Source organism: Dermacentor silvarum, chromosome 2 (assembly GCF_013339745.2).
Source record: "Dermacentor silvarum isolate Dsil-2018 chromosome 2, BIME_Dsil_1.4, whole genome shotgun sequence".
Taxonomy (NCBI): Eukaryota; Metazoa; Arthropoda; class Arachnida; order Ixodida; family Ixodidae; genus Dermacentor; species Dermacentor silvarum.
In genome coordinates, this window is record NC_051155.1 from 42363810 (window position 1) to 42389294 (window position 25485).

The window sequence follows — 25485 nt, forward strand, 5'->3', positions numbered from 1 at the left end:
CCTTCGGGGAACACTACATGCTCAACCGAAACAATTGCCGGCTAAGTATGCCAGGCTAACCACGTCGGCTGCTACACTGGTGCCACCACCAGAACCACCACCACGTATTCATTATTTAATAAATCTGATAGAAGCTTTGCGTATTTGAGACAGTCAATGTATTTCCCAAAATGATGCTGTAAATTATTGCTAATATTACTAACAATACTAATTACTAACATTTTACTAAACAGTTCACCAGATAAAGGTGGATATGCACTTTCCTGGTTCATTTTCCTTAGCATCTCTGTTCAATTATTTGTACAGTGCCGTCTGTCCTTTAATGATTTACCCTTTATTATTTAAGGTAATATTTATTCCTCATTCTCATATGCGACGTATTTTGCGTTTACATACAAGGCTGGGAATACTCCTTTTTCATGAAAGGGTATGCATTAATATATTCAACTAGGTTAAAATAGTGTTGCCCTTTTGTAATGATTGTAATTTTTACAGTGAAGCTGTGTATGGCTAGTTTCCAGCGGATCGACGTCCGTGGACCAAGAACCGTGGGCTAACCCCGAAGATTGTCCAATACCGGGCCGACCCACGTGGAGGTGAAGCAGGCTTCAAGCACTCCGCGAGCTTGGAAAAACAAATTTAATATCTTGAGTCTAACTACAACCCGCATCAGATATTAAGCTGATAAGAACAGATGTTACACTTGGACATATTTATATAATTAATCAATATTGCAATTTCCCTTTAAATTTTTCGTCGATTGGCCTTCTTTCTCAATGTGTCAAACGGGGGCCTCGTAAGATCTTTTAAAAGTAATAAATGAATAAACAGAATGCCACATTGTCCTCAATTAAATGCTTGTAATGTACACTATGTCAACCACGGTGCACAATTGCAGCCATCGGCCTGTTCATCGAAGTGCAAAACCGTGCGGCGCAGGACTAATTGGTTCATTTAAGCGTATTTTGTATAGAAAAATTTATAATGAACATGATGTTCTCAAACTGCAGGCCGGCCTAGAACGTATTTGCGAATGGTGCGCTAAGTGGAAAATGAATTTGAATAAGGGTAAGTGCGTTCATGTGGGATTTACTAAATGACAAAAATGTAATCTATGCCGGCTACTATCTAATGAATAATATTTTAAGTAAGAAATTCACGACTAAATATTTGGGCGTGATGCTGTCGTGCAACTGCTCTTGGCGGGCACATGTGGACTATGTGGTTGGGAAAGCGGCAGTTGCTTTGAATGACATTCAAAGAAATTTAAAATCTGCAAATTCTAACTTTAGAAGCATGGCGTACCTAACTTGTATACGTCCTATTTTGCAATATGCTTGTAACCCGTCGTGGTTGCTCAGTGGCTATGGTGTTGGGTTGCCGAGCACGAGGTCGTGGGATCGAATCGCGGCCACGGCAGCCGCATTTCGATGGGGGCGAAATGCGAAAACACCCGTGTACTTAGATTTAGGTGCAGGTTACAGAACTCCAGGTGGTACAAATTTCCCGAGTCCCCCATCACGGCGTGCCTCATAATCAGATGGTGGTTTGGCACGTAAAAACCCATAATTTAATTTAATATACTTGTACCCTTTCGGACCCGTCACAGATATGTCTTATAAATAAACTAGAAAAAATACAAAACACAGCAGCTAGGTTCGTGTCGGGTTGGTACGGGAGGAAGTACAGTTGCACATCAACGAAAAAAGAGTCAATTGGGAATCCCTGTCGTCTCGCCGAAAGAAACTTTGGCTAAAGCTTCTGTATGAAATCTATCATAACAAAACTGTAATTGATAGGAAAATTTACTTAAAACCGCCAAACTATGCATCTGCGCGCACTGACCAACAGTGCAAAACTAGAAAATACCCGGCTTAGGACATGCCTGTATGCCAATTCTTTTTTTGTTAAAACTATCGCTCAGTGGAATCGGCTGTCATGTAGACAGGTGTGCAGTGTGAATCAAGATGTATTTTGTAACGCTTTTGGGCTAAGCGGTGATATGCCTGAATAAAGAATAAAGAAAGAAAGGAAACGAGGACGGAGAAAGAGCACGTGAGGTGTCTGTCTCAGGTCGTGTTTTATTGCGCTGTTTCCGCGCTTCATGAAAGGTTCTAAGCTGGGCTAGTTGGTCTGCGTACAACATGCCGAACAGCACAGACGACGGACAATTAATCGTCCTGTTCGCTCACTTGTCCCATTGTCTGCTCTGTTGGACATGCTTTATTTACTCCATATTTTGCCCAGACCTTTTGGGCGCACTCAGAAATAGTACTGTGAACAAGTGATGCGCTGACTGAGGCCCGGTATGAAGTCTTTATTTTTTATTATTGCGTTAAAACAATGCGTGATCAACTTTCGGAGTGCTTTTTATTCGCTGTCTACGCTGTCAGAATCACTAGCACGGTACAAAGCTTTAGTGGTAGCAAGCAATATGAATTTCACATCCTGTGTAAGATTCCTCACCCATTCACAGTATCTGCAGTGTATATACGCACTGTAAGGTACACCTATTACGTTACCTAAGCAATTCTTGTTTTTTTTTCTGCAAAATCGCGCAGAATGTTAACACTCGACGAAGACAAAAAACATAAGTAAGCGAATTTTATGGAAATATCAGGGGCTCGCTGAGAGAGTGAATGCCAAGCAAATTCCTTAATATCAGTGTCAGCTATTTAACGTACTTTATGTTATGACAATTCAGTCAACTAATGCCAGCAAGAAAAGTAAATGGCAAATGCACAGAAACAGGATTTATCTCGTGTGCAGCTGTCCAAGATACGATAAACTCAAACCGCCAACCTCACTGCAATCTGTGGATATGTGGTCGCCACTATTGACTCCCCGCTGGATTTCACGTAACAGAACAGACTATACATGCACATATAGCATAGTTCACTATTCTCACTAATCATAAGAATGAATTTTACAAATATATTTCCCTTTTGTAGGGCGTCCCGTCCATCGCAACTCATTCGTTTACAGTTTTACGGCTTTGAGCAGCAGTTGTTCTGCCCTCTCCGAACCCGCATGCAAAGTGTAAGACAGCGACCCGACGAAGCCTCCAAGTTTCCTTCCGGTTCCGCGCCCCTATAGATATACCAGATAATATTGAAACGGCGGGGCGCCCCAATTTATACCCGCGTATCGGACGGTCTCTTTGCGAATTCGGTGAGCGCTTTCAATTTCTCCCTCCGCCTCACGTGCCTCTGAGCGTTGTTCCCATCTAGTCTGCAGAGGCGGGTTGCGAGCCGACTCCGTACTTCGACAGTCCGAGAAGGTATCGGTGTGGCGCCGTGCAACGAAGACAGGCCGGTGAGCAGTCAGCCTCGAGCGCGGAAACATCGGGACAGCCACTGTGAGTGAGTTTGTCTACGGTGATAGTCAGCTAAGGCACCGACCTTAGGCTTTTCTAGCACTGCGCACACTACCACAACCTAAAGTGACGTCGTAGAAGCACAGTGAACTGAATAAGTAGTGGTTTCGCCATTTCATCCATTTAGCATTTTGCAAGTGTATTATTCGATTATGCTGGTGAAGAAGCTTTACTTGACAATCTAATGCAGGTGGAGATAAATTCATTGGTTAATTAAATGGTGCGGAAAGTATTTTGCCAGATGCTTGGTTAATTTCGGCACTCGGTCTTGCGAGGCAGGAATTTTCAGGTGACGAACGCCAACCGTTGGAAAAGAAGAAAGGCGTAAAGGCGCAAGACCACTCACGCACTGGCAACACCAAACTGAAGAAACACCATGTCTTTTAAATTGCCTTCTTTGTGTTTGTTTTGTAAATGCAACAATCTCACTTCTTGTACCATTGTACACAGCAGAGTCTGAATATCTACAATGATGGTGACATGGGAGTTGGTAAACACCGCCTTGGTCGCGCTGGTGGTGATGGTAGCCACGTCCTGGGTCATTTCGCGCCGCCGGCAGCACAGCCTCTTCTCTGGACTGGGATACCCGGGCCCTCCGCCGGATCTCGTGTGGGGCAGCTGGAAGCAACTGCAGAAGGACAGGATACCGGTGCGTGCACTCGAAGAAACGTTATTCCCGTCACCTCGGGATAGAGTGCTTGATTACGGAGCACCTCACGTGACGGTTCCTGTCTCATCTTAGCCCGAGCGTAATGCAATTAATACCGCGGCTTGTGCTTGACTGACGGCACTGTTCGAGAAAAAAACATCCAGATGACTCGTGGACGCCCTTTAGCGCCGTGAAAGCTGCTCTCCTCAGCATTTCAGTTTTTGAGGGTAAAATTCACCGTAATGCATTACTCATTGGGAAATTAAAGAACGTCAGGTTTCTTGGCTATGTAGAAGTGGTTTTAACCTCTTCCACCTAAGGACTTAAGCATTCCTATAACGACCAATCGCATCTGCGTTCAATTTATATAATCTTTCTTCTTCTTCTTCTTTCTGGGGTTTTACGTGCCAAAACCAGTTCTGATTATGAGGCACGCCGTAGTGGAGGGCTCCGGATTAATTTTGACCACCTGGGTTCTTTAACGTGCACTACAACGCAAGCACACGCGCGTTTTTGCATTTCGCCTCCATCGAAATGCAGCCGCCGCGGCCGGGATTCGATCCCGCGATCTCGTGCTCAGCAGCGCAACGCCTTAGCTGACTGAGCCACCCCGGCGGGTAATTTATATAATCAACAATTAATATCTACAGTTCATTGTTAAATGTACGCCACTGTCTTAAAAGAAATTCAGATGAGATTGTTTACCGGCTATACTTGTGTACATTGAAGAAAGTTTGAGCACTCTTTGTGAAACACCCGGTATAAATGAAGGATGGAATAGCGTCAGCAACATTTTGAGACGCAGTCATCAGGCAAAATGGGCATAACTCGATTTGCTATTAGCGGCTGTGTTGTATTTATGCGAAGAACTTAACATATTCGTAGTTAAATAATGACTGCGAAGTAATTCTGTATTTTTTTCTAAGCTAGAGAGGTCGTGTATTGAATTGCAAACATATTTTAGTTTAACATAATTTACAAATCATCAGGGAGAATATTTCTCCAACTATCTTCGTCATTCTTTATTGCGGCGCGCCTGTCAGCAAGAACACCCTCGAAAAGTGTGAAATTTTACATACTAATTTCTTTCAAGAGGCTGTATATAGTGGCTATACGCTCATGGCTCACATAAAAGTGCTAAATGACATTAAATGTTGCATCTGAGAGCCAGCTGCGACATAATGAGCTGTCAGATTCCGGTTCACACATCACGATCAATCGGTGCTTTAAATGAAATTCAGCGTTCTTTTCACATGGCCCACAAGTTTTATGCGCAAACATCCTTATCCTTCTTTTAAGGCGACAGCGTTAAGGGCCCCGTGTCGCAGCAAATCCAGTGTTGGCGTCGGCGGCCGGCGTCGGCGAACCGTGGGCGAAAATTTCGTACACATTTAGGTACATGTATATGCCACGCCCTGCTATAGGACATGTGGTAAATGCGGGTTATACTGCCACACCATTCTATCACTGAAGTTGCTCATAATCATCATCATCAGCCTGTATTTTATGTCCACTGCAGGACGAAGGCCTCTCCTGCGATTTCCAATTACCTATGTCTTGCGCTAGCTGATTCCAACTAGCGCCTGCAAATTTCCTAACTTCATCATCCCATCTGGTTTTCTGCCGACCGCGACTGCGCTTCCCTTCTCTTGGTATCCATTCTGTAACTCTGATGGTCCACCGGTTATCCATCCTACGCATTACATGGCCTGCCCAGCTCCATTTCTTCCGCTTAATGTCAACTAGAATATCGGCTATCCCAGTTTGTTCTCTGTTCCACACCGCTCTTTTCCTGTCGCTTAACGTTAGTCCTAACATTTTCGTTACATTGCTCTTTGTGCAGTCCTTAACTTGTTCTCAAGCTTCTTTGTTAACCTCCAAGTTTCTGCCCCATATGTTAACACCGGTAGAATGCAATGATTGTACACTTTTCTTTTCAACGACAGTGGTAAGCACCCAGTCAGGATTTGGCAATGCCTGCCGTATGCACTCCAACCCAATTTTATTCTTTTGTAAATTTCTTTCAGGGTCCCCTGTGAGTAATTGACCTAGATAAACGTACTCCTTTACAGACTCTAGAGGCTGACTGGCGATCCTGAATTCTCTTTCCCTTGCCAGGCTATTGAACATTATCTTTGTCTTCTGCATATTCATCTTCAATCCAATTCTTACACTTTCTCGGTTAAGGTCCTCAATAATTTGCTGTAATTCGTCTATATTGTTGCTGAATAGGACAATGTCATCTGCAAACCGAAGGTTGCTGAGATATTCGCCATTGATCCTCACTCCTAAGCCTTCCCAGTCTAAGAGCTCGAATACTTCTAAGCATGCAGTGAATAGCATCGGAGAGATTGTGTCTCCTTGCCTGACCCCTTTCTTGATGGGTAACTTTCTACTTTTCCTGTGGATAACCAAGGTAGCTGTGGAATCCTTGTAGATGTTTGCTAAGATATATTCACGTATGCCTCCTGTACCCCTTGATTACGCAATGCCTCTATGACTGTTGGTATCTCTACTGAATCAAATGCTATTTCATAATCTATGAAAGCGATATAGAGAGGTTGATTGTACTAGCGCAGATTTCTCGATTACCTGGTTATTGACATGGATATGATCCATCGTAGAATATGCCCTTCCTGAAGCCAGCCTGTTCTCCTGGTTGGCTGAAGTCAAGTGTTGCCCTCATTCTATTGGAAATGATCTTGGTGAATGTTTTATACAATACTGTAAGTAAGCTAATGGACCTATAATTTTTCAATTCTTTAACATGTCCCTTTTTATGAATTAGTATAATGTTGGCGTTCTTCCAGCTCTCTGGTACACTTGAAGTTGTGAGGCATTGCGTATAAAGGGCCGCAATCTTTTCAAGCATGGTATCTCCTCCATCTTTGATTAAATCTTATGTTATTCCATCTTCTCCAGCAGCTTTTCCCCTGGGTATGTCTTTCAAGGCCCTTCTAACTCATGCCTTGTCTTAAATTCTGGGCAATGTTAGGCCTCGGAATTTCAAGATTGACAGCCCACAAACAAATGTCAGCTAACAAAACACCGACAGCGAATGCTATTTATGTTAAATCTTCTCAGAATGAAATACTAAAAGCACGAAACTATAACAGAAACCGGAAAATTTCGTAATTTCCTTGGCGCGGCTGTCATTTTCTGAGGGGCTGAGGGCTGAGGGAAGAATGTAGCGCAGCGCTATTGGTGAGCGTCGTATTCTCGGCCCCTCAGAAAATGTCGCGTTTATGTGCTAGAGTAATGAATGTAATTGACAGGGCATCTAAACACAGCCCTTTTGTCTGCAAGATTGAGCATAAGCAAGGGTCAACCATTGTCCCTGTGCCTGCGCAGTTGTGTATGAATTTCCTTTTTCTTGTGGGTGTGTATACATCGGCCAGACGGCTAGGTGTATTAACGTTCGGCTGAAAGAACATAAAACAAACAGCACTTCAGATGGTTATTGCCACGTGGCTAAGCATTGTAATGATTGTAAAAAACTAAACAAGGAAACTTGCCTCCCACTTCTTAAACAAACTAGAATTTGTACCGTCATAGGGACCGTAGTACTTGGGAACAGTTTGAGGCATTTAAGATTAAAACTACACGTGGGTGTGTAAGCGAACCTTCGGTGTCACTAGCTGATTGCGAGATGGCGTTTTTAGATGCTACTGTGTGACGTCAACGTATCCATGGTTGGATTGCCAATCAGATGTGTTCATTTTTCTCAATATTTATGTCATTTTCACCCATTAAACATACAGTTGCGAGTCTGCGCACGTCTTGTCTGCCTCGTCCTTGTCAGTGTGTGTTAGCGCAGTTAAAAAATTATACCATGCAGAGAAAGGCAGTCAGTTATAGGAAAGATAATACCGGGCTGCTCACTCCGACAGTACTGATGACGACTGAGTGTGAACCTATGTGAGGAGTAAGTACTTCCAACGTACGGTGTATCTTCAGCTGTTGACTATCTATGAAAAATCGAAACTATGAATACTTGTCAACTACATTCAAAAGTCGCACAATAGAAATTGAAGTCACTGTTAGTACTAGACACTTGTACTTCACAGACATACAAAATTCCGCTTCCAATTAAGAAAGCGGTCATCTGTGGTTGTCTTTTGAGCTTCATTGCGTTCGCACTGCTTTATTGCGTGACAAGTTGCCATGCGTATGTACCTTGTTGGGTGATCTCCGTTCAGTCAAGTTTTCAGGTACAGGCTAATGAGGTGCGTAGTCTCCGAAACAAGAACACTAGAAGCTATCAGCACGATCCGTGACACGCCTTTTGTAAGTTTTCCTGCAACTTTTGTGACAAATTGAGATGTGTGTAAATCGTTCATGCATATTTCGTTCCATAGTTCATATAATAAGTTTTAACAAAATGACCAGGATTATAAACGTATTCGTCAGGAAGTAAATACGCCTGGCTTCGACACTTTTTCCCAAACAGTGCCGTTATTCAGGGTAAAAGAGCTTAAAGCATTTGATGCCTTTTTGTTGGTTATAGAAATTAAAATCCTTTTGCGGCTACTAGCGGCACGTTTATACGATGCGCTCACCAACTCCTTGACACGCACCGTACAGGCTTCAGCACATCGTGATGATGTGAGGAGAAATTAAGGTATCGGTGGCAGACGTGCGCATTGTTCTTCGGCATTGCGATCACTGTATACCCCTGTCTTCTGGTTATATTTTTCGGCAGTAAAGTAATGCAATATACTGGACATTTTCTTGTAAGTGACGCTGCCATATTTTTTTTCATCTATGTTCATCCGTTGGCTTCATTGCCTCTCCTGCAGGTGATGGGAGAATGGATACGCAAATATGGCAAGATCTTTGGGTTCTACCTCGCTGAGAAGCCCTACATGGTCATCACAGACGTCGATGTTATCAAGGAAATATACATCAAGGACAGCCGAATATTCCAAGATAGACCATTGTATGCCCTCGACAAGGAACCCATGACGAGCTCTGTCTTTTTTGTCACAGGTAGGTGCACGATCGGGCCCTGTGCGGTTAACACTTCCGCAGCCGCATGGCGCAGGTATATATGATGAAAATTAAGAATTTATTTCTTGCGTTCTGTAACGAACCGGATCACGCGCGCTTGCAGTGCACTTGTGCTGCGGCACCATCACGCACTGTATTTAAGCAAATGTACCAAATTACACGTACAGATAACGTGATTACATAGTCCTATAGACTGCATGATAAGGACCGTGTTCTAATACTCGCCTAAGACGACAAAGTAGACGGCTAAGTGAACAGCGGCCATATAAAGTCTCGTTCCAATTCTCACGAAGGCGACAAAGTAGACAGCTTCGCGAAGACAGCATCGAAGTCAGAAACGATGTAGGCTACTTTCCTGTCCAAACGAGATGCCGGCTGAGCAGGATGCTTGGAAGGCCGACAGGAAGGTTGTCTCCGCAAAAGAAAACGTAGACGTGCTTTCCTACGCCCTTAATGTAAGTCACATCGTGTTTTTCATAGGTTCGCTGGCGCAAGGACTTAAAATACAGAAATAATGCGTGCTTTTCAAAACTTTTTCTTCTCGCTGCGAGGTGGCGTGTCGTATCAGACGCGTCTTTGACATGTCATCCAGACGGTTCGAAACGCATTCCATTACATGGCCTCGAAGCTGTCTTGGCGGTCTCCTTAGCTGTGTACGTAGACAATCTCCGATGCTGGCGAGAATTGGAACACACCCAAGGTATAATGTTAACACTCGGCACCGTACATAAATTTACAGGCGTGGCAGCCGTAGTTAGTTATCTCAGCACGTGCAGAGTGCGTCCACAGTTTCCCAGCGGCGTAATGATGCTGGTAGCCCTCGCCACATTACCGTTGTTGTTGCCCCCCCCCCCCCAAAAAAAAAGTCGCAGTTTCGCCCTAAAGGCGAGGCATCAATTGCGATAGCAAATTAGTAAAGAGCTATACGGAGATTAGTTGTATCAGCTGTATAAACTTGGACACATCCGCTTACTAACTGAATTAACAAGCATGGTGTCAGCGCGCACAAGCGAACATGAATAGATCACACTCGATGACCGCACGCAACCGCTGTCAAAACGCTGGGGTGAGCAAGCGCGCCAGAAGCAGTGAGCAAAGCTTCGTGCGGTCTATCGCTTCAACAGAAATTGAGCGGCGAAAGCACAGCGCATACAAAGGTAAGAGCCGTGTTGCAGATCGTTTTCAAGATACGGTGCGCGTGACTGCCCGCAGCCGCGCAAACTAGAAGTACGCAGTTGCGGGTAAAGTAGAAGCCACACCCCCTCCCTCCCGCGCTGCTTTCCCGCTTTCCTTCTTTCGCGTGCGAGATTCCAGTTCCCTCTGCGCCTGGTGGCAAGATACTCATTTGGTGCCGCAGCAAAACGTCGCCCATCCCCCCACGGCCTTTCATGCAACAGAAGACATCGCGTTTGCTCTCCACCGTGCGTTCTCTCCGCGTGAAAGCGCACGCCCCTCGCGTGCTTTCAAGCGCACATACAGCATACCGCGCACGGCGCCGATTTTATCGCCCTTGGACTTCATACGGAACCTCACGGCGATGGCGACGATGGTGACGCCGATGGCAGAAATCCGCTTGGAGTGTCCGCCTAATTGCTATCGCAAAAAAAGCTCGAGCATAATGCCAAGGAGCATTGTATTTCACTACATTCGTTTTTCAGCGGAATTTAGCAGGAAATGTATTGGAATTCTCGCTCTTAGTGCAGAGTTTAGGCTGATGTCCTTATCAAAAGCTAATCCCGTTGGTCAAAGTAAAAACAACAAGATAAATTAAAGAAAGACTGCTAACCGTCAACGTTATGGTTAGAATCTCGTGATGAAGCTTATGAGTTTACGTTATGATCATCATTAAACATTCTCACATTGCGAAGAGCAACAAGCAACGCATAAAGCGAAACAGAGGCCGAAGTCACAAATCTCTTTTTGTTCTTTGGAAATGTTTCTCATTGACCGGCGTGTTTTTACAAAATGGTCTAGCGTAGGAAATGGTTTATTGATATGGGCCCAGCACGTTTTCAGAAATCACTTTCAGCCAATCACATGCACAGCTTACGAACGAAATGCTTTATGCATTCGGCCCCTAGTCTGCAGCAACAACAACAAAAAAAAAGCTTTCCTGTGCTCTTTTTTGTGAGAAAAAATTTGTGGGTTTTACGTGCCAAAACCACGATATGATTATGAGGCAAGCCGTAGTGGGGTACTCGGGAAATTTGGACCACCTAAGGTTCTTTAACCGAAATCTAAATACACGGATACTTCGCATTTTGTCCCGATCGGCTCTTTTTTGTGGCTCCGGAAAGCGGTGTTTCTGCGGAAATACACAGCAAGACTGCATAAAAAGCAGCAACAAAATAATATAAGATAACGTTTCCGTTTTGATAAGAAAACGGAAGAATATAATAATATTATATTGGTGCTCTATTATTGAGGGGCTGCCTAGGCGCAGTCTCACCACACATAACTTAGTATTTTGCTTTCATATATAGTCGGAAAGTGACAGATGATGCTACGTGCACACAGTCGCTATTGGCTCCCGACGATTTATGAATCGTTTTAACACTGCAAAAAGTGTACAAATGAGCGGGTATACACATTTTCCATCTACCTGACCGATACGATATCAAGGAACATAATTCGCTGCTCTTGCAAATAACGCAGCAATTTTAGGTAACTATTCGCCACTGATGACAGCGACCAGAATCCTCTTTGAAAACACGTTGCGCCTTTTCGTTTTGCATATCTTTAATAAATATGATACAACAACAAAGCACCTAGTTTCTCTATTATGCTGAAAATGCAGCGAAGACTACGGCTCACATGTGATAATCAGCAGGGAGGACCCGAATTAAGGGCTCGTCCACCGCCAGTCGATAATATTCCCATTCAAAGAATCGTTTCATAGAAGGATCACACATAGACGGTTGGCATACATTGAGGCAGTTCTTCTTTCTCTCAGCTACACAGCCGCTTCTCGTTCATATACTAGTTGGCTGACGGCAATTGTGCTCGACAACAAGTTCGCGCCCGGACACCCGAAAAAGCTGTCAATAAGATAGCGCGCAATGTTAAAACTAGTTTTTCTTTTTTTTTTGCGTGCATCTTTCTGCAGGTGCCGAGTGGAGAAAGGTGCGCTCTATCATGAATCTCGGTTTCACAGCCGCAAAAGTGAAACTTTACTCCCGCATCGTGAACAAGTGCGCAGACGTGTTCGTCGACCTGCTCGGAGAACTCTGTTCCAAATCAAAGGTCGCTGAGATGTATGGGCTCACGCAGAGTTTGGCGCTTGACATCATCACGAAGGCAGCATTAGCCTGGGAGGTAAGAACGGATGACGCTGTTGCAGACCGATTCCCAAGGAGACTGTCTCAAACTGCTTGTTGCCTTCTTATCAACGAAAAGAAGGGGAACCGAGAGGCTCAAATATGGTTAGCCACAAACACACGGGGCCAAATAAACGTGAATTGCATGAAAGCGCAGAGGAAGTTGAATGTGGTTTCAATTTATACTTTTGATGTTGATGCGTAAGACACGGCGAGGAGTGAGCCTTGTTTTTGAAGTACAGTAAATTTTTCGCGAGTCATTTTGCTTGGGGTGAGGGTTATTCTCATAAAGAAAAAATAAATCCGTGTCATCATTAGTTAACATTCGTGACCCTTTCTCTTTTAAAATACATTGAATAGGGCCATGTAGCATTGCAGTGCCGCCTTACGGTTTCTGTTTAAGAGTATATTATTGTGCTGTGTTGTTTTGTAATGGTATCTTTCTTTATCATTTTCCTTTTATCTTTTCAGTGTGTTTCTGTTCTAGCCTTTACACCTTTGAGTTTTATCCTTTTTTTCCCACCATTCCTTCAGATGTACTCGCGTGTAATGTGAGAGTGATAAATAAATAAATAAATAAATAAATAAATAAATAAATAAATAAATAAATAAATAAATAAATAAATAAATAAATAAATAAATAAATAAATAAATAAATAAACTGCCCGCGTCCGAAATTGCATTTCAGGCGCGGGTACCAGCGGACACTTGCCAGAATCAACAGCTATAGCATTAAAAAAAAGGAAACGCGACCACTTTCCCCTTGCGAACGTGACTTGCTAAAAGAGTATGGGCACGATATTTTCAACTGTTCATCTTTGCGTTAAATAAATTTACTAATACTAATAGTTACTAACCTTACCAATAATACAATAGGAACCCACAGTGTGCTTTAAATATCCAGTTTCGGATTTGTTGCCCATAACGGGTGCAGAAGGGGATCACGTGGGAGCAGGCCATCACGACGGTTTGACGCTCACTCCCGCTCTTTAAGTCGCTACGGTACAGCGGGCCTCACAACTAGTACTAGCGTAGGAGGTGACCGAGCGCCAAAATGTCGTGCCGTCCTCTCCCACGTAAGCACCTTCTGCATCATGACGTCAGGACACAGTCATCTCCTGCGGAAAGAAATCGATACTGGCTGTAGAAAAGCTGTTATGTGTTACTGTTGAGGGCGCAGTAACAGTCAGTAGTATTTTTTATTGTTTTTAGAGGTCTAAGGCATTCATGAAACTAAACAAAAAACAAGGAGTCGGAGATATCATGTCAGTACTTCCTTAAGGTACACTAAAGTCAAACACTTATTTTAGCCTTATGTTGTATTTCTCGATACTCTACACTTGGTAATTACACAGTATTGGGTTCGTTATTAGAAGAGATAGTCCAAGTCAGTTATATTCTTTGATTTTAGAGTCAAGGCACCAGTGCCGGTACGTCAGAGTGACGACACAAATATTGAGCCTATCGTATCGGTGAAGAAAACAATCGCAAAACTGTGAATAATGAAATGGACTTTTTTAGGCGAACCTGTGCCCACAAAAGCAAGTTGCACTGGAAGCCCAACGATAGGCCGAACACATGCAGTCGGCGATCGTCGAAATCTGATCATCGTCGAAACGCGTCGGCTTTTATACCTGAGTCATCGAAGGTTCCAGAGTAATCCCTGGTGCCCGTGTGTCTTCTTGAAAGTACTAGACAATTCGCGTCACTCATACAATAAGATTACATAAGCGTCGGTGACAACAGACAATGGATAGAAGCATCGATAACGTTCGAGAAACTTCCGATACATGCAGCCGCGTCCTGCGCCTAGCGATAACGTTTAACATTTGTTAGCCGGTCAAAAGCGGCCACCGGTGAGAGATAAACAAGTACACGTGTCAATATTTCTCAGATTTTACTGCGACATTGATGGCGTAAAAGCGCGAAACTTACGAAGTGTAGCCCCTGCTCATTTTAGAATACAATGTAGTTCATCTTTAGCCATGAGAAGTTAACTATGCGCGAACAGAAGCTATCAAAATATGTGACGTCACGGCGGGCTGATGCAGTAACTTCAAGGTGGCGTCGCCACCGAAGCTTTGTTCTTGCCTAGTTTCTTGCTTACCGAAACTCTTTTCACATAAAGAGCTGCTTCATTTTGGTATCAGAGAAGCGCGTAACCTACTATTAAAGCTCAACGGAATTTTCTTCTTAGTGTGCATCTAAAGACCAACTGCAACAAAATTTTGGACCATGTAAATATCCCCTTTTCAAGTGGTGAAGAGATAGAGCAGCCTCTGCGCAAAACTTTCCGATTGAAATACGAGCAGGTGGGTCACGAAAATCTAGCAAAATGAGACGCTTTGAATACCAAACCTAAAAAAAATAAAAACGTTACGACCCATTACCGGAAGTGACGCACGATCCATACCAGACCACCAGCACGGATACTCGCACGACGTCCGATATTAGGCGGTGCCTGCGGTGCGCTGAAAATATCGGAGCGGACGTTCTGGGATTTGCGTCACATCCGCTAACCAACGCGTACACGCGTCGCCTTTTAGGTGCTGTCTAAATCATTTTAATGAGGAAATTAGGCAATTACCATCCCCGCGTCTATGCCAACATCGCTTCAACAGTATGCGCTACTCATTTACAACCCATTCAGCCAAAGTGAAATATCGTCCCAGTCGGCCTTTCAGTTAGGCTCATCCTGCCATAACAGTTGTGATTTAATATACATGGTATATATTTCTCAAAGCAGCGGTGACACCATGGTTTACGACACCGACACACGCTCATGCTAATAGTCCTTTCGTAGCTAGTTCTTTGTCATCACCACCGACGCCAGGCAATCGAGACAACGCCTAAAATAATTTTTGTTTGTGAACACCTTTTGCATTCGCACCTTATTGTACTCAGTTGTGCGAGAAGTGTACGGAAAACATGGCAGCGTATAATAGGGAGCTACCCAAACAAACAAACAGAAATGACCTCCTGTCTCGTTCTCTGCTTTCGTGTTATAAAAATATCGCAGCTCACAACACGAGCTGCAATATTTTTTTTTTCACATGCCAGTAGCCAAACCAAGAAACAGCACTCTCCCAAAAGTTACAATTACTCTATAATATTTTAGATGTGAAATATGACGGGTAACTGGTGAATCTTTCAGATTGACTGTCAGCGAGACAGCAAGGACCCTTTCCTCACGTGGATGCGCAAGGTATTCGAACAGGCGGACAAAACTGCTCTCGAGAGCTCATTCGCATTTCCCGCTCTGCGCCCGCTCTTTCTCCTGTTCTACCCACTGTCGTCCTTCGCTCGCTGCATGAAGAAAATGATGGACGACGTGGACAAAATCACCGAGCAGCGCCGTGCGGGAAAAAGGCCCCGCAGCGATGACATGATACAGATGATACTGGACGCCCAGGACAACGCAAAGAACGGCAGTCACGCCACCGGCCAGAAGGTTAAAACTCTGGAAGACCGCCACGTTAGTTCCAACGCCGTTGTCCTTCTTATAGCTGGCTTCGATACCACCGCGTCGGCGCTCGCCTTCCTAATGCACCTGATAGCCAAGCACCCCGAAGAACAAACGAAGATCTTGAACGAACTCGACGAACGCTTTCCGGGTGTACAAGAACTATCGTTCGAGCAGCTACATGAGTTGGAGAGACTGGACATGGTGGTCAACGAAGCCCTACGTCTCTACCCTCCTGTTCCGCTCATGGTAGCGCGACGTTGCATTCAAGACACGACGGTTCTCGGGCACTTCATTCCTGCCGGCGTGAACATCATCGCGCCTGCGTGGTACGTACATCGCGACCCGGAGCTGTGGAAGGATCCGGAGAAATTTAGGCCGGACCGATTCTCGGAGGAAGAGTCGAAGAAGCGCCACAGCGCCGCCTACTTTCCTTTCGGCTTAGGTCAGAGGACCTGTCTCGGCAAACGAGTCGGACTGCTGACCATGAAAACTGCCTTGATAAAGACTCTGAGAGACTACAAGCTTGAAATCTGCGAAAAATCGCAAGATCCCTTGCTCATGACAGTTCCGAGCCTGGTGGGTAACCCGATGGGCGGCGTGCATCTGAAGCTTACTCCACGGCATGCTTGAGCCGTGATCAACGCAGTTGAAATCTCTCATATCCAATGCCTGCGGTAAGTCTGAAAAAAAAGAAAAAGAAAACATTGTAAAACATCCTTTGTCTGCGTACTTGTCTGTTCTCACTCGCTGTGGGCAGATCAAGGGCGATGAGCTTGCTGATTCGCCCTTATTAGGAGCAAGCACGTGCTCGATCACCAACTGTACATCCGTAATTTCCAATCGTTTCCATCGTCATTTTCTCGGGGAAGCTAAGGAACACGAGCCAATATGAATGTAGCCATGCGAAAAAGTAGCACTGCGAGAAAGCTAACTGCCAAGTGAGTTTTGGAAAATTGCGTTGGAGTATTTAGATTGCAGTTAACGCTCGCATCTTTACTTTTTTTTTTCATAGTTCTTACGGTTATGTAGCTTATGAAGTGAGAGTCCTGTCTAGTACATTTGGATAATGTTTCGCTATTCTTTCGAGAGGAATCTCTACTACGGTTTGTAATCTTTCAAATACTTCAGTAATGTTAATAGTTTCTTCAGATTTAGAAAACACTTTATGAAAGTCGTTATCAACGAGAGTTGAACTGTTTGGAAAAACAATGATATAAACCCACTGTTGAAAATGCGCCAATAAACGTGTTGAATTGTAGAAAAAATATTAATAAAAATGCGATAAAAGCTAATGATAAATCATATCAAACATTGCGTGTTACGGTAGTTAGCGTGTACTAACAATGAGAAATGAAAACTAAAGAAAAGATAAACGGTAGAACTGATTTTGAATCCATCCGATATCTGAAAAAAATACTTACGAAGTATTAATTAATCATGCAGATATAATATAGAATGATTAAAATAGGTAACGTTTAGTAAGGAAATAGTTTTGTTCCACAGAGGCAAGCATACACGCTGGGTAAGTAAGAAAGTAACACTTTCTTTCATCACCACATGTTTTTTATAATATTGCCACAATTTTAATTTCTGTTTAATTTTGCTTATCGGCAAGAACTGCGGCAATTTTGCCGTCGCTGCTATGTTTAGTCTTTAGGTGCAGAATCTCAGCGAAATAGACGGAAAAGAATCGAAGGCAGCCATATGTATCAAGGCTGGCAACAACAGACATAAACCGATGGCTACTAGGAATCTGTATTAAGGTTTCTGCAAAGGTCACGTCTTTCTGCCAAGAGGCACAGGAGTGAAGAGAATAAAATTATGGGGTTTCACGTCCTGTAACCGCACATTTGTTTATGGGAGACGCCATAGTGGAAGGCTCCGTATTCATTTTGCCCACCAGGTGTTCTTTAACGTTGATCCAATGCACGGTGCACGAGCGCGCTTCCATTCTGGCCGCGTCAGAATGCGGCCGCCACGTTGGGAACCGAACCCGCGACCTGATTCTCAGCAGCACAACACCGGTAGCCACTGATGAACCGTGGTGGGCGTGTACCAGGGTGCTTGCAAAAGTAGGCTCTTTCATGTCTAGCCTGAAGACGACAGACTAGAGTGCCCGACTTTAGATATGGGGCCCCTGCCTTAGTGCATGTGAAAGTACGATTAAGACTCGTGTCTTCTCTCTCTTTCTTTCACTCCCCCACCCCCCTCCCCACGTTCAGGGTAGCAAGTTAGACAAAGTCTGGTTAACCTCTCTGCATTTCCTTCCTCCCTTCTCTCTCTTTTGATGCCTAGGCTCGTTGAACCAGCATGGCGCTACAAGAGATTCGTGCTGCTGTAGCAGGGCGATTGTTGAGCTTTAAAGGATAGCCGCATTACATCTGAAACTGTTTCACAATTTTCTATACCGTGGGTCTCCAAACTTTTTGGCGAGACTGACGGATAAGAGACTATGCGACGGTGTTGACGGGCGGACAATAAATAAATAAATAAATAAATGTTACTGAAAATATAATAAACTGATCTAACGATAGTGGGCGCTGACTAAAACCTTTATTTCAATTATTCAACTTCTTAATATTAAAAATAATTTCTTGTTTTAATTACTTGCGATCGGTGTCCAGCAAAGGAGCGAAATTATTATTTTCAGATTAGAATTACGCTTTCACCGCCAAGTGCCCGTAGGTGCATCGATTTGAAATATTAGACATTCGTGGTTGCAAACAAGCTTGTTACATTGCCAGGTAGCACAAGTTTTTTTTTTTTTTTTTTGCTAGTTCGCACACATTCTGTCAGCACCAAGCAGATATCTGCAGGTCGTTGCAGGTCCGGGAAACGTCGCCATTCTTTACAAAGGGGCCTTTATTTTGCTGGTTTGTATTTACCGCAATTCCGGCATCTCCATGACTCCGTGTCCTTTGTACTTTGTATTGTGAGCACAGAAGACTCGGAACAAGCAATCATTTATTCGTCGGGTAACTAAGCTGATGTTGTGGCCATGATGTCGAGATTTTCTTCTTTTTGGGGACGCGAAGCACACCGTCCACAACATGGCTCCCCCCCCCCTTAGCGATGAAGGCATTGCCGTCGAGCGGTTTGTCTGCTTGAGATGGCGTTGCCAGCGTCCATGTGAGCTGGCTTCGAACGGTCTATAGATACCATCTCTTCGCGTCCGTTAACAAGGAGAGTGAAGTACTTAGGATCGCGCTTGAGGACTTTAAAAGGACCGTCGTAATTAAGGTGCTTGTAGTGGAGTGCGAGTGGCATCGTGGCGCATGAAGACATGGCTGGTATCAAGTAATGATGGGCTCATATAAACGGTCTTGCAATCCTGACGAAGCGGCGGTGGTACGACAGTAGCTATAGTAGTTCGCAGGCGGTCGGCGTAAGGTGTAGCTCAGCTGATGTCGGTTCCGAGGCAAAGAACTCGCCCGATACGCGAAGAGTCGTGCCGAAAACCAGCTCTGCGGATGAACACTGTGTGTCTTCTTTCACCATGGTGCGAAGACCTAGTAGAACCAGAAGCAGGCGCTCTGTCCATGGAATTGTTGAGTCCTGCGCACGCAGTGATGCCTTCAGTTGACGGTGGAAGCGTTCCACCATGCCGTTGGAACTAGGGTGGTAAGCCGTAGTTCGTATGTGTGTTACGCCTAGAAGGCGGGACAGAGCCCGAAAGAGGGACGATTCGAATTGCCTCCCTCGGTCGGTCTTTATGGTGTGTGGGCACGCTATAACGAGCGATCCAGGTGTGCACTAAGAGCCTGTGCAACAGATTCTGCAGCGACTGTTGCTTAGCGGCGTTGCTTCCGGCCAGCGGGTAAATCTGTCGATACAAGTGAGTATGTAACGTTGGTTCGCGGACGGTGGTAGCGGACCCACAATATGGACGTGAACATGGCCAAAACGAATGTCTGTTGGTGGAAAATGACCCGGCGCGCTCATGGGGTGTCTGTTGACCTTGGCACGCTGGCATTGGATACACGACCGCGCCCAGCAACGGCCATCAGCATTCATACGGGGTCAAAGGTAAGCGGGAGGTGTACAAGACGTTGCGTAGCTCGCACTCCTGGGTGCGATAAGGAGTGTAGAGCGTGGAAGACGTGTCGTCGGAATTCTTGTGGGACATACGGTCGTGGCCGACCTGTAGACACCTCGCAAATGACGGTATAGTGGCAGCTACGTAGCAAGACCTCTTCGAAGCGCAGGGAGTTGTTCGCAGTTCGGAGTGTCGGAAGTTCGGGGTCTGTGCGCTGAGCAGTAGTTAGGCGCATGAAGTCGATGCTGGAACAAGCGATTTGAGTTGCGTTGATGTGAATCCGTGACAGGGCGTCAGCAACGGGATTGTTGGTACCAGTGATATGTCGAATGTCGGTAGTGAACTTGGCAATATAGGTAAGCTGGCGAATTTCACGTGGCGTGTGTGAGGAACTGTTGGAAGTAATAGCATAATCAGTGGCTTGTCGTCGGTGAGAATAACGAACCGGCGACTTTCGAGGTTATGACGGAAGTGGCGGACTGCGAGGTAGAGTGCCAGGAGTTCGCGCCCGAAAGTTCTGTATCGAGTTTCTTGCACTGTCACCTTCCTCGCGAAGAAATGTATGGGCTGCCAAGCATTGTCAACCAGCTGTTGAAGAACCGCGCCAACAGCTATGTCGGACGCGTCCACCATAACGGAAATTGGTGCATCTGGCTTCGGGTGCGCTAGAAGAGTGGCGGAAGCGAAAGAATTTTTGGCAGTGGCAAAAGCACTTTCGGCAGCACTCGTCCATAGGAGAGGCGTGTTTGCTTGGGGTTTTTTTGAGAGCAGACTGTGCAGCGGCTGCAAGATGGATGCACAGCGAGGAATGAAATGACGGTAGTAATTGATGAGGCCCAGAAATTTTGCCGCAATTTCTTGTGGTCGACGGTTGCGGGTAATCTTTAATGGCTTGAACGCGGAGTGAGACGGGCTGGATGTCACGTTTATCAACTCGATGCCCGAGGAAATCGAGGGAATCGATGCCAAACTAGGCTCTTCGAGACGTTGATAACCAGGCCATATTGACGGAGACGTTCGAAGACCTTACGGAGGTCCGATTCATGTTCCGCAGCAGGTCGGCTGAAAACGAGAATGTCGCCTAAATAGACGAAACAACAAGTCAGCCCACGTAGCACTTGTTCAACGAACCGCTGAAATGTTTGAGCAGCATTTCAGAGACCGAAGGGCATGCGGACGTATTCAAACATGTCGAATGGTGTGATGATTGCGGTTTTAGGAATGTCGGAAGGCTCCACAGGAATCTGATGGTAAGCTTTAACTAGATCCACTTTGCTGAATAGGCAGCAACCGTGAAGCGAAGCGGTGAAGTCGTGAATGTGACGAATAGGATACCGGTCGGGAATCGTCACTTTGTTTACCGCGCGGTAATCGCCGCATGGTCTCCAATCACCTGTCTTCTTTGGAGCCATGTGTAAAGCGGACGCCCAAGGACTAGCAGAAGGCCGAACGAAACCCAACTCGAGCATGTGATCGAATTCCTGTTTTGCAGTTTTCAGGCGGTCAGGTGTTAATCGGCGGGGTCGGGCATATACTGGTGGTCCTTTGGTGACAATGTGGTGCGTGACCTTGTGCAGGATTGAGCGATCAGGCGAGGGGGGGTCGAAATAACTTTGGAAATTCTTGTAGGATGGCGGACCAAGGTGTCGATACCTGGGTGTGCGCTTGCAGGAGACGCAAGGGCGGTGCAGTTGTGGTGATGCATTGTACCGACAGGTTTGTCGTGGAGTCCAGCAGGCGGCATAGGCGTAGGTCGACCACCAAGTTGAACTTTCACAAAAAATCGGCAACGCCGATGATGGGGCCGTGGACGTCAGCGACGGTGAATAGCCATCGAAAGGGACGTTGCAGTCCGAGATGAAGAGTCACTGATTTCTGGCCATACGTTCTAATATTAGAACCGTTGACCGCAGTGAAAAAGAACGTGTCGTGGCGATGTCGTCTTCAGTCGTCAAAGGTAGGTGGAAGCACACAAATGTCTGCGCCAGTGTCTACAAGGTAGCGAGCTTTCGTTACGGGGTCGGTGACATAGAAAAGAGGGCTTGACGTAGGGCCGGAAGCACTTGCCCTCATCAGTGACTGGCCCGACCGTTTCCCGAAAAGTTACACGGTGGACGGCACTGACGTGAGCGATTGCCGTATCGGGCGTGGTACCACCAAATAGCGGCAGAGGAATAGCGGGAGTTGCTTTGGTTGGGCATGCGATGACGTCACTGGTCTCTACCCTTAGAGAAACGCAAGGTAGCTAGCTCAGTAGTTCGTTGATGCACTTGCGAAGCGAGCTGTGTGTTTGAGGCGCTGAGTTCGTCAAAGCGCTGCTCTAACTGTAACGGACTCAAGACTGGCGTCTGACAACGGTCGATGGCAGATACGAAAGAATGGGAAGTATCCATGATTTGGTCTGCCGTTGTTGCTAAGTGCTTCAGTGGATGTTGCCGCAGGTGAGGCACATAAAATCATCCGTAAATGATGCGGTAGACGCTGAAGGAAGAGCTCGCGGACGATTTTTCAGTCCGTTGAAGATGAATTGCCTCCGAGTAGCAGGGTCATGCGACGAAGCAGCTCGGTCAGGCGGTCGGCTTTCGGTCGCCAAGTTCCTTCCGAAGATAGAAGCTGTTGTATGCGTCGTGAACCGGAGTCGGTCCTGCGTCGTAGGAACTCCCGTTTCAGGATGTCGTAGGGGTTGTCGGGTGGGGGAGTGAGCAAAACGTCGCGGATCAAAGCTGTGGTGGTCGAGCTGAGCGCACTCACGACGTAGTCGTACTTGGCCGTTTGCGATGCGATGCGGTGACGGCGGAACTGCGCTTCGATGTGGAGAAACCAGAGCTCACTATCTGCGGACCAGAACTCGGGAAGCTTGAGTGTGGCGACGGAAGGTGTGGCATTGTCTTGGGAGTTCGATTCCATGGCGTCGAAGAGAAGCGGCGGGACGCATAGTTGCGATGCGGGAAGCGTCCGAGGTCACCAACTTGTGTGAACAGACGACTTGGAACAAGCAAACATTTATTCGTCGGGCAACTAAGCTGATGTTGTTGTTGTTGCGTCAAAACAACTGCGGCCATAGAGTTTCTCACTATAACACCTAGAGGGTAAACTGGCGCCACCGTCTAGGCGAGTTTCTTAAAGGGCTGCCATGCCCTCATGGGAATGACGGGATATGTGTCTGCGAGGCTTGTGTTGGCTGGAGTTGTACAAGGCTTCGTCTAAAACGTGGATATGGCTACACAAATAACACGTCCTTAAAATAAAATCTACATAAAAGGCTTTCGTTCACCCATATTACATATCTCAATAAAGTTTACTCACATACAATGCAGCATCAAGCGAAGAAAAGCAAGAACAGATGACAAGTTGTTCCAAAGCGAGCGAGAATCTTGTCGTCTGCCCTCCAACTTTAGCGGCCAGCAGATACTTTTTACGTTTCATAGAATTGTGCATCCAATAGTATGTCCTCAAAATTAAACAAAGCATGTTTTTTGTGTAAAAATAAAGCTAAAGTAGTGTTTTACGTCCTGTTTTATCAGGAAAAGAATCATTGTGACAGACGGAACGGTGCTAGCCAAACGCGTCTTCAAGGCATTCTGGCTCTCCAAGAACGATGCCAATCCGAATCCACAATATACCGGCATTCCCTTGCATACCACGGCGCGGCAGCGCCACATTTCCCTCTAGGTTTTATGACTCTTTGACTGCGGCCATGATGTCGAGCTTTTCTTCTTTTGCGGACGCGAAGTACACTGCCCACTACAGTACTTTGTTGACTTTTGTACATAATGTTTAACTTTCAGTAGTGAACATCGTAGGCCAGTTGACAGAGTATTGCCAAGAATAAATTAGCGTTATGCACAGGACACTGCTCGCGTTTTCTCGTCTTGCTCTCGGTCCCACGTAGTGCGTCATGTTATTCTTGCCAATGTTGACATTTTAAAAGCTGCCAGAAAAGACGACTAGTGTGTGCTGGAGTGTACGCTTATTTTAACATTTAAAAGCAACCGCTAATTTGAATTAAGCAACCGCCATGCAGAATTAAGTGCTATATTTTGCGGTATGCTATTTAAGGTGAATATTTATTGCCGTATTGGATGCCTTACTCCTTGAGAAGACGAGTTACTTAAAGATATGCCTTCAGGCGCACACAACCATTTTCGAATGACATGCTAAGCTGATTTTCTTACGCGGTGGAACCCAATAACCTGGCTGAAAAGTTAACCCTCATAGCAAAATGGCTAGACCTCTGTCGTCCACGTTACGCATGCTTCAGACTAAGTCATATGCCAACCTGGCCGTTTTTCATTCGATCACTCCAGAGGCTTTTAGCTCTACTTGCCCCGACTGTGCGGCTGTTAGCAATCTAGAATACATGCTCTGGCGATGCCCCTCGTAACAGGGACCCAATCATATCACGGAAGAATAATGGAGCTCTGCCATTCAGAGCTCAGAACTTTCACGCCAAACTTGGGCTTTCCAGAGAGCTCACGATGCGGCGGTTAGGCTCGGCCTACCCGCCCCTACGTGGGAGCGGCCCGCAGCTCTGCCCTAGGTCAGGTCTTCTCAGGACCTAGTAATAAAGTTTTCTGTCTGTCTGTCTGGATTGACCCAATAATTAGTTACTCTATAGGTAACCAACCAAATTGTCAAGCCCTAAAAAAAGTAAGCCTTTCATCGCAGGTGTTTAAGTTAGGTAACCCACCAATCTAAATGGATACGCATGCAACATATGCAGAAGCAGCTGCATGAAAAGAAGACGAAATTTAGCCCGAGAAGCGAAGCATTGATAACGTTAGGAAATATTAGCCAACTACACGAATGAGGTTCGTGGTCTTATCGGCATTATAAATGGGGTATTAAACATTCGCTTACTAATTAAATTAACGAGCATGATGCACGCACGCACCGCCAGACACAGTCATACATGGAACACAAGAAAGCTCGCACAACCAAATATGAACAGATTTCACTCGATGACCGCGAACACTCGCTTCTCGCAGTGCTGGTGGGTTGAAGAGCATAGAGGGAAGCTTTGTGCTATCTCTCACTTTGACAGGTCTTCGGAAGTTTGGCGTCTCCGGAAGTTGAACGTACAAGGTGCGCGGGAGGACAACGCATACGAAGCCGCCACATATCTCGGCTCGCCCAGATTTTGAACCCGCCAGAGATTACTTCGAAGATTGGGCACGCGTGCTGCGCATGCGCTCAACCTGTGCCGTGCATACAGAAGAAGAATTATGGGGTTTTACGTGTCAAAACCACGACCTGATTATGAGGCACGCCGTAGTGGGGAACTCCGGAAATTTGGACCACCTGAGGTTCTTTAACGTGCACCTAAATCTAAGTACACAGGTGTTTTCGCATTTCGCCCCCATCGAAATGCGGCCGCCGTGGCCGGGATTCGATCCCGCGACCTCGTGCTCAGCAGCCCAAGACCATAGCCACTGAGCAACCACGGTGGGTCCCGTGCATACAGCCATTCGCAACCACAGCTGCACTAGAGCAGAAAGCGCGCGCACTGCTGAAATGCTTTTATTTTGACTTTGCATTGTGCTTCTCAAACATCTGCAGGTTAGGCCTGAAGCCTTTTATGTACAGGTGCACGATGTGTGCCTCTGCATGTAGCAATTCGCACAGATCTAA

General features: G+C 45.7%; 1 protein-coding gene and 1 non-coding gene across 2 annotated transcripts; one reads left to right on the top strand and one right to left on the bottom strand.

Moving 5' to 3' along the window:
* Positions 1-543: 543 nt before the first annotated feature.
* Positions 544-730, bottom strand: LOC119443291 (U2 spliceosomal RNA). The gene has a single exon (XR_005190236.1). It is a non-coding gene; the product is annotated as a U2 spliceosomal RNA (small nuclear RNA).
* A 3105-nt stretch (positions 731-3835) lies between these two features.
* On the top strand, positions 3836-16509 carry LOC119439984 (cytochrome P450 3A6). Its single transcript, XM_037704936.2, has 4 exons — positions 3836-4025; positions 8825-9014; positions 12142-12350; positions 15507-16509. The coding sequence occupies exons 1-4, from the start codon at positions 3846-3848 to the stop codon at positions 16446-16448; spliced, it is 1521 nt and encodes a 506-aa protein (XP_037560864.2). The 5' UTR covers positions 3836-3845; the 3' UTR covers positions 16449-16509.
* Positions 16510-25485: the final 8976 nt, after the last annotated feature.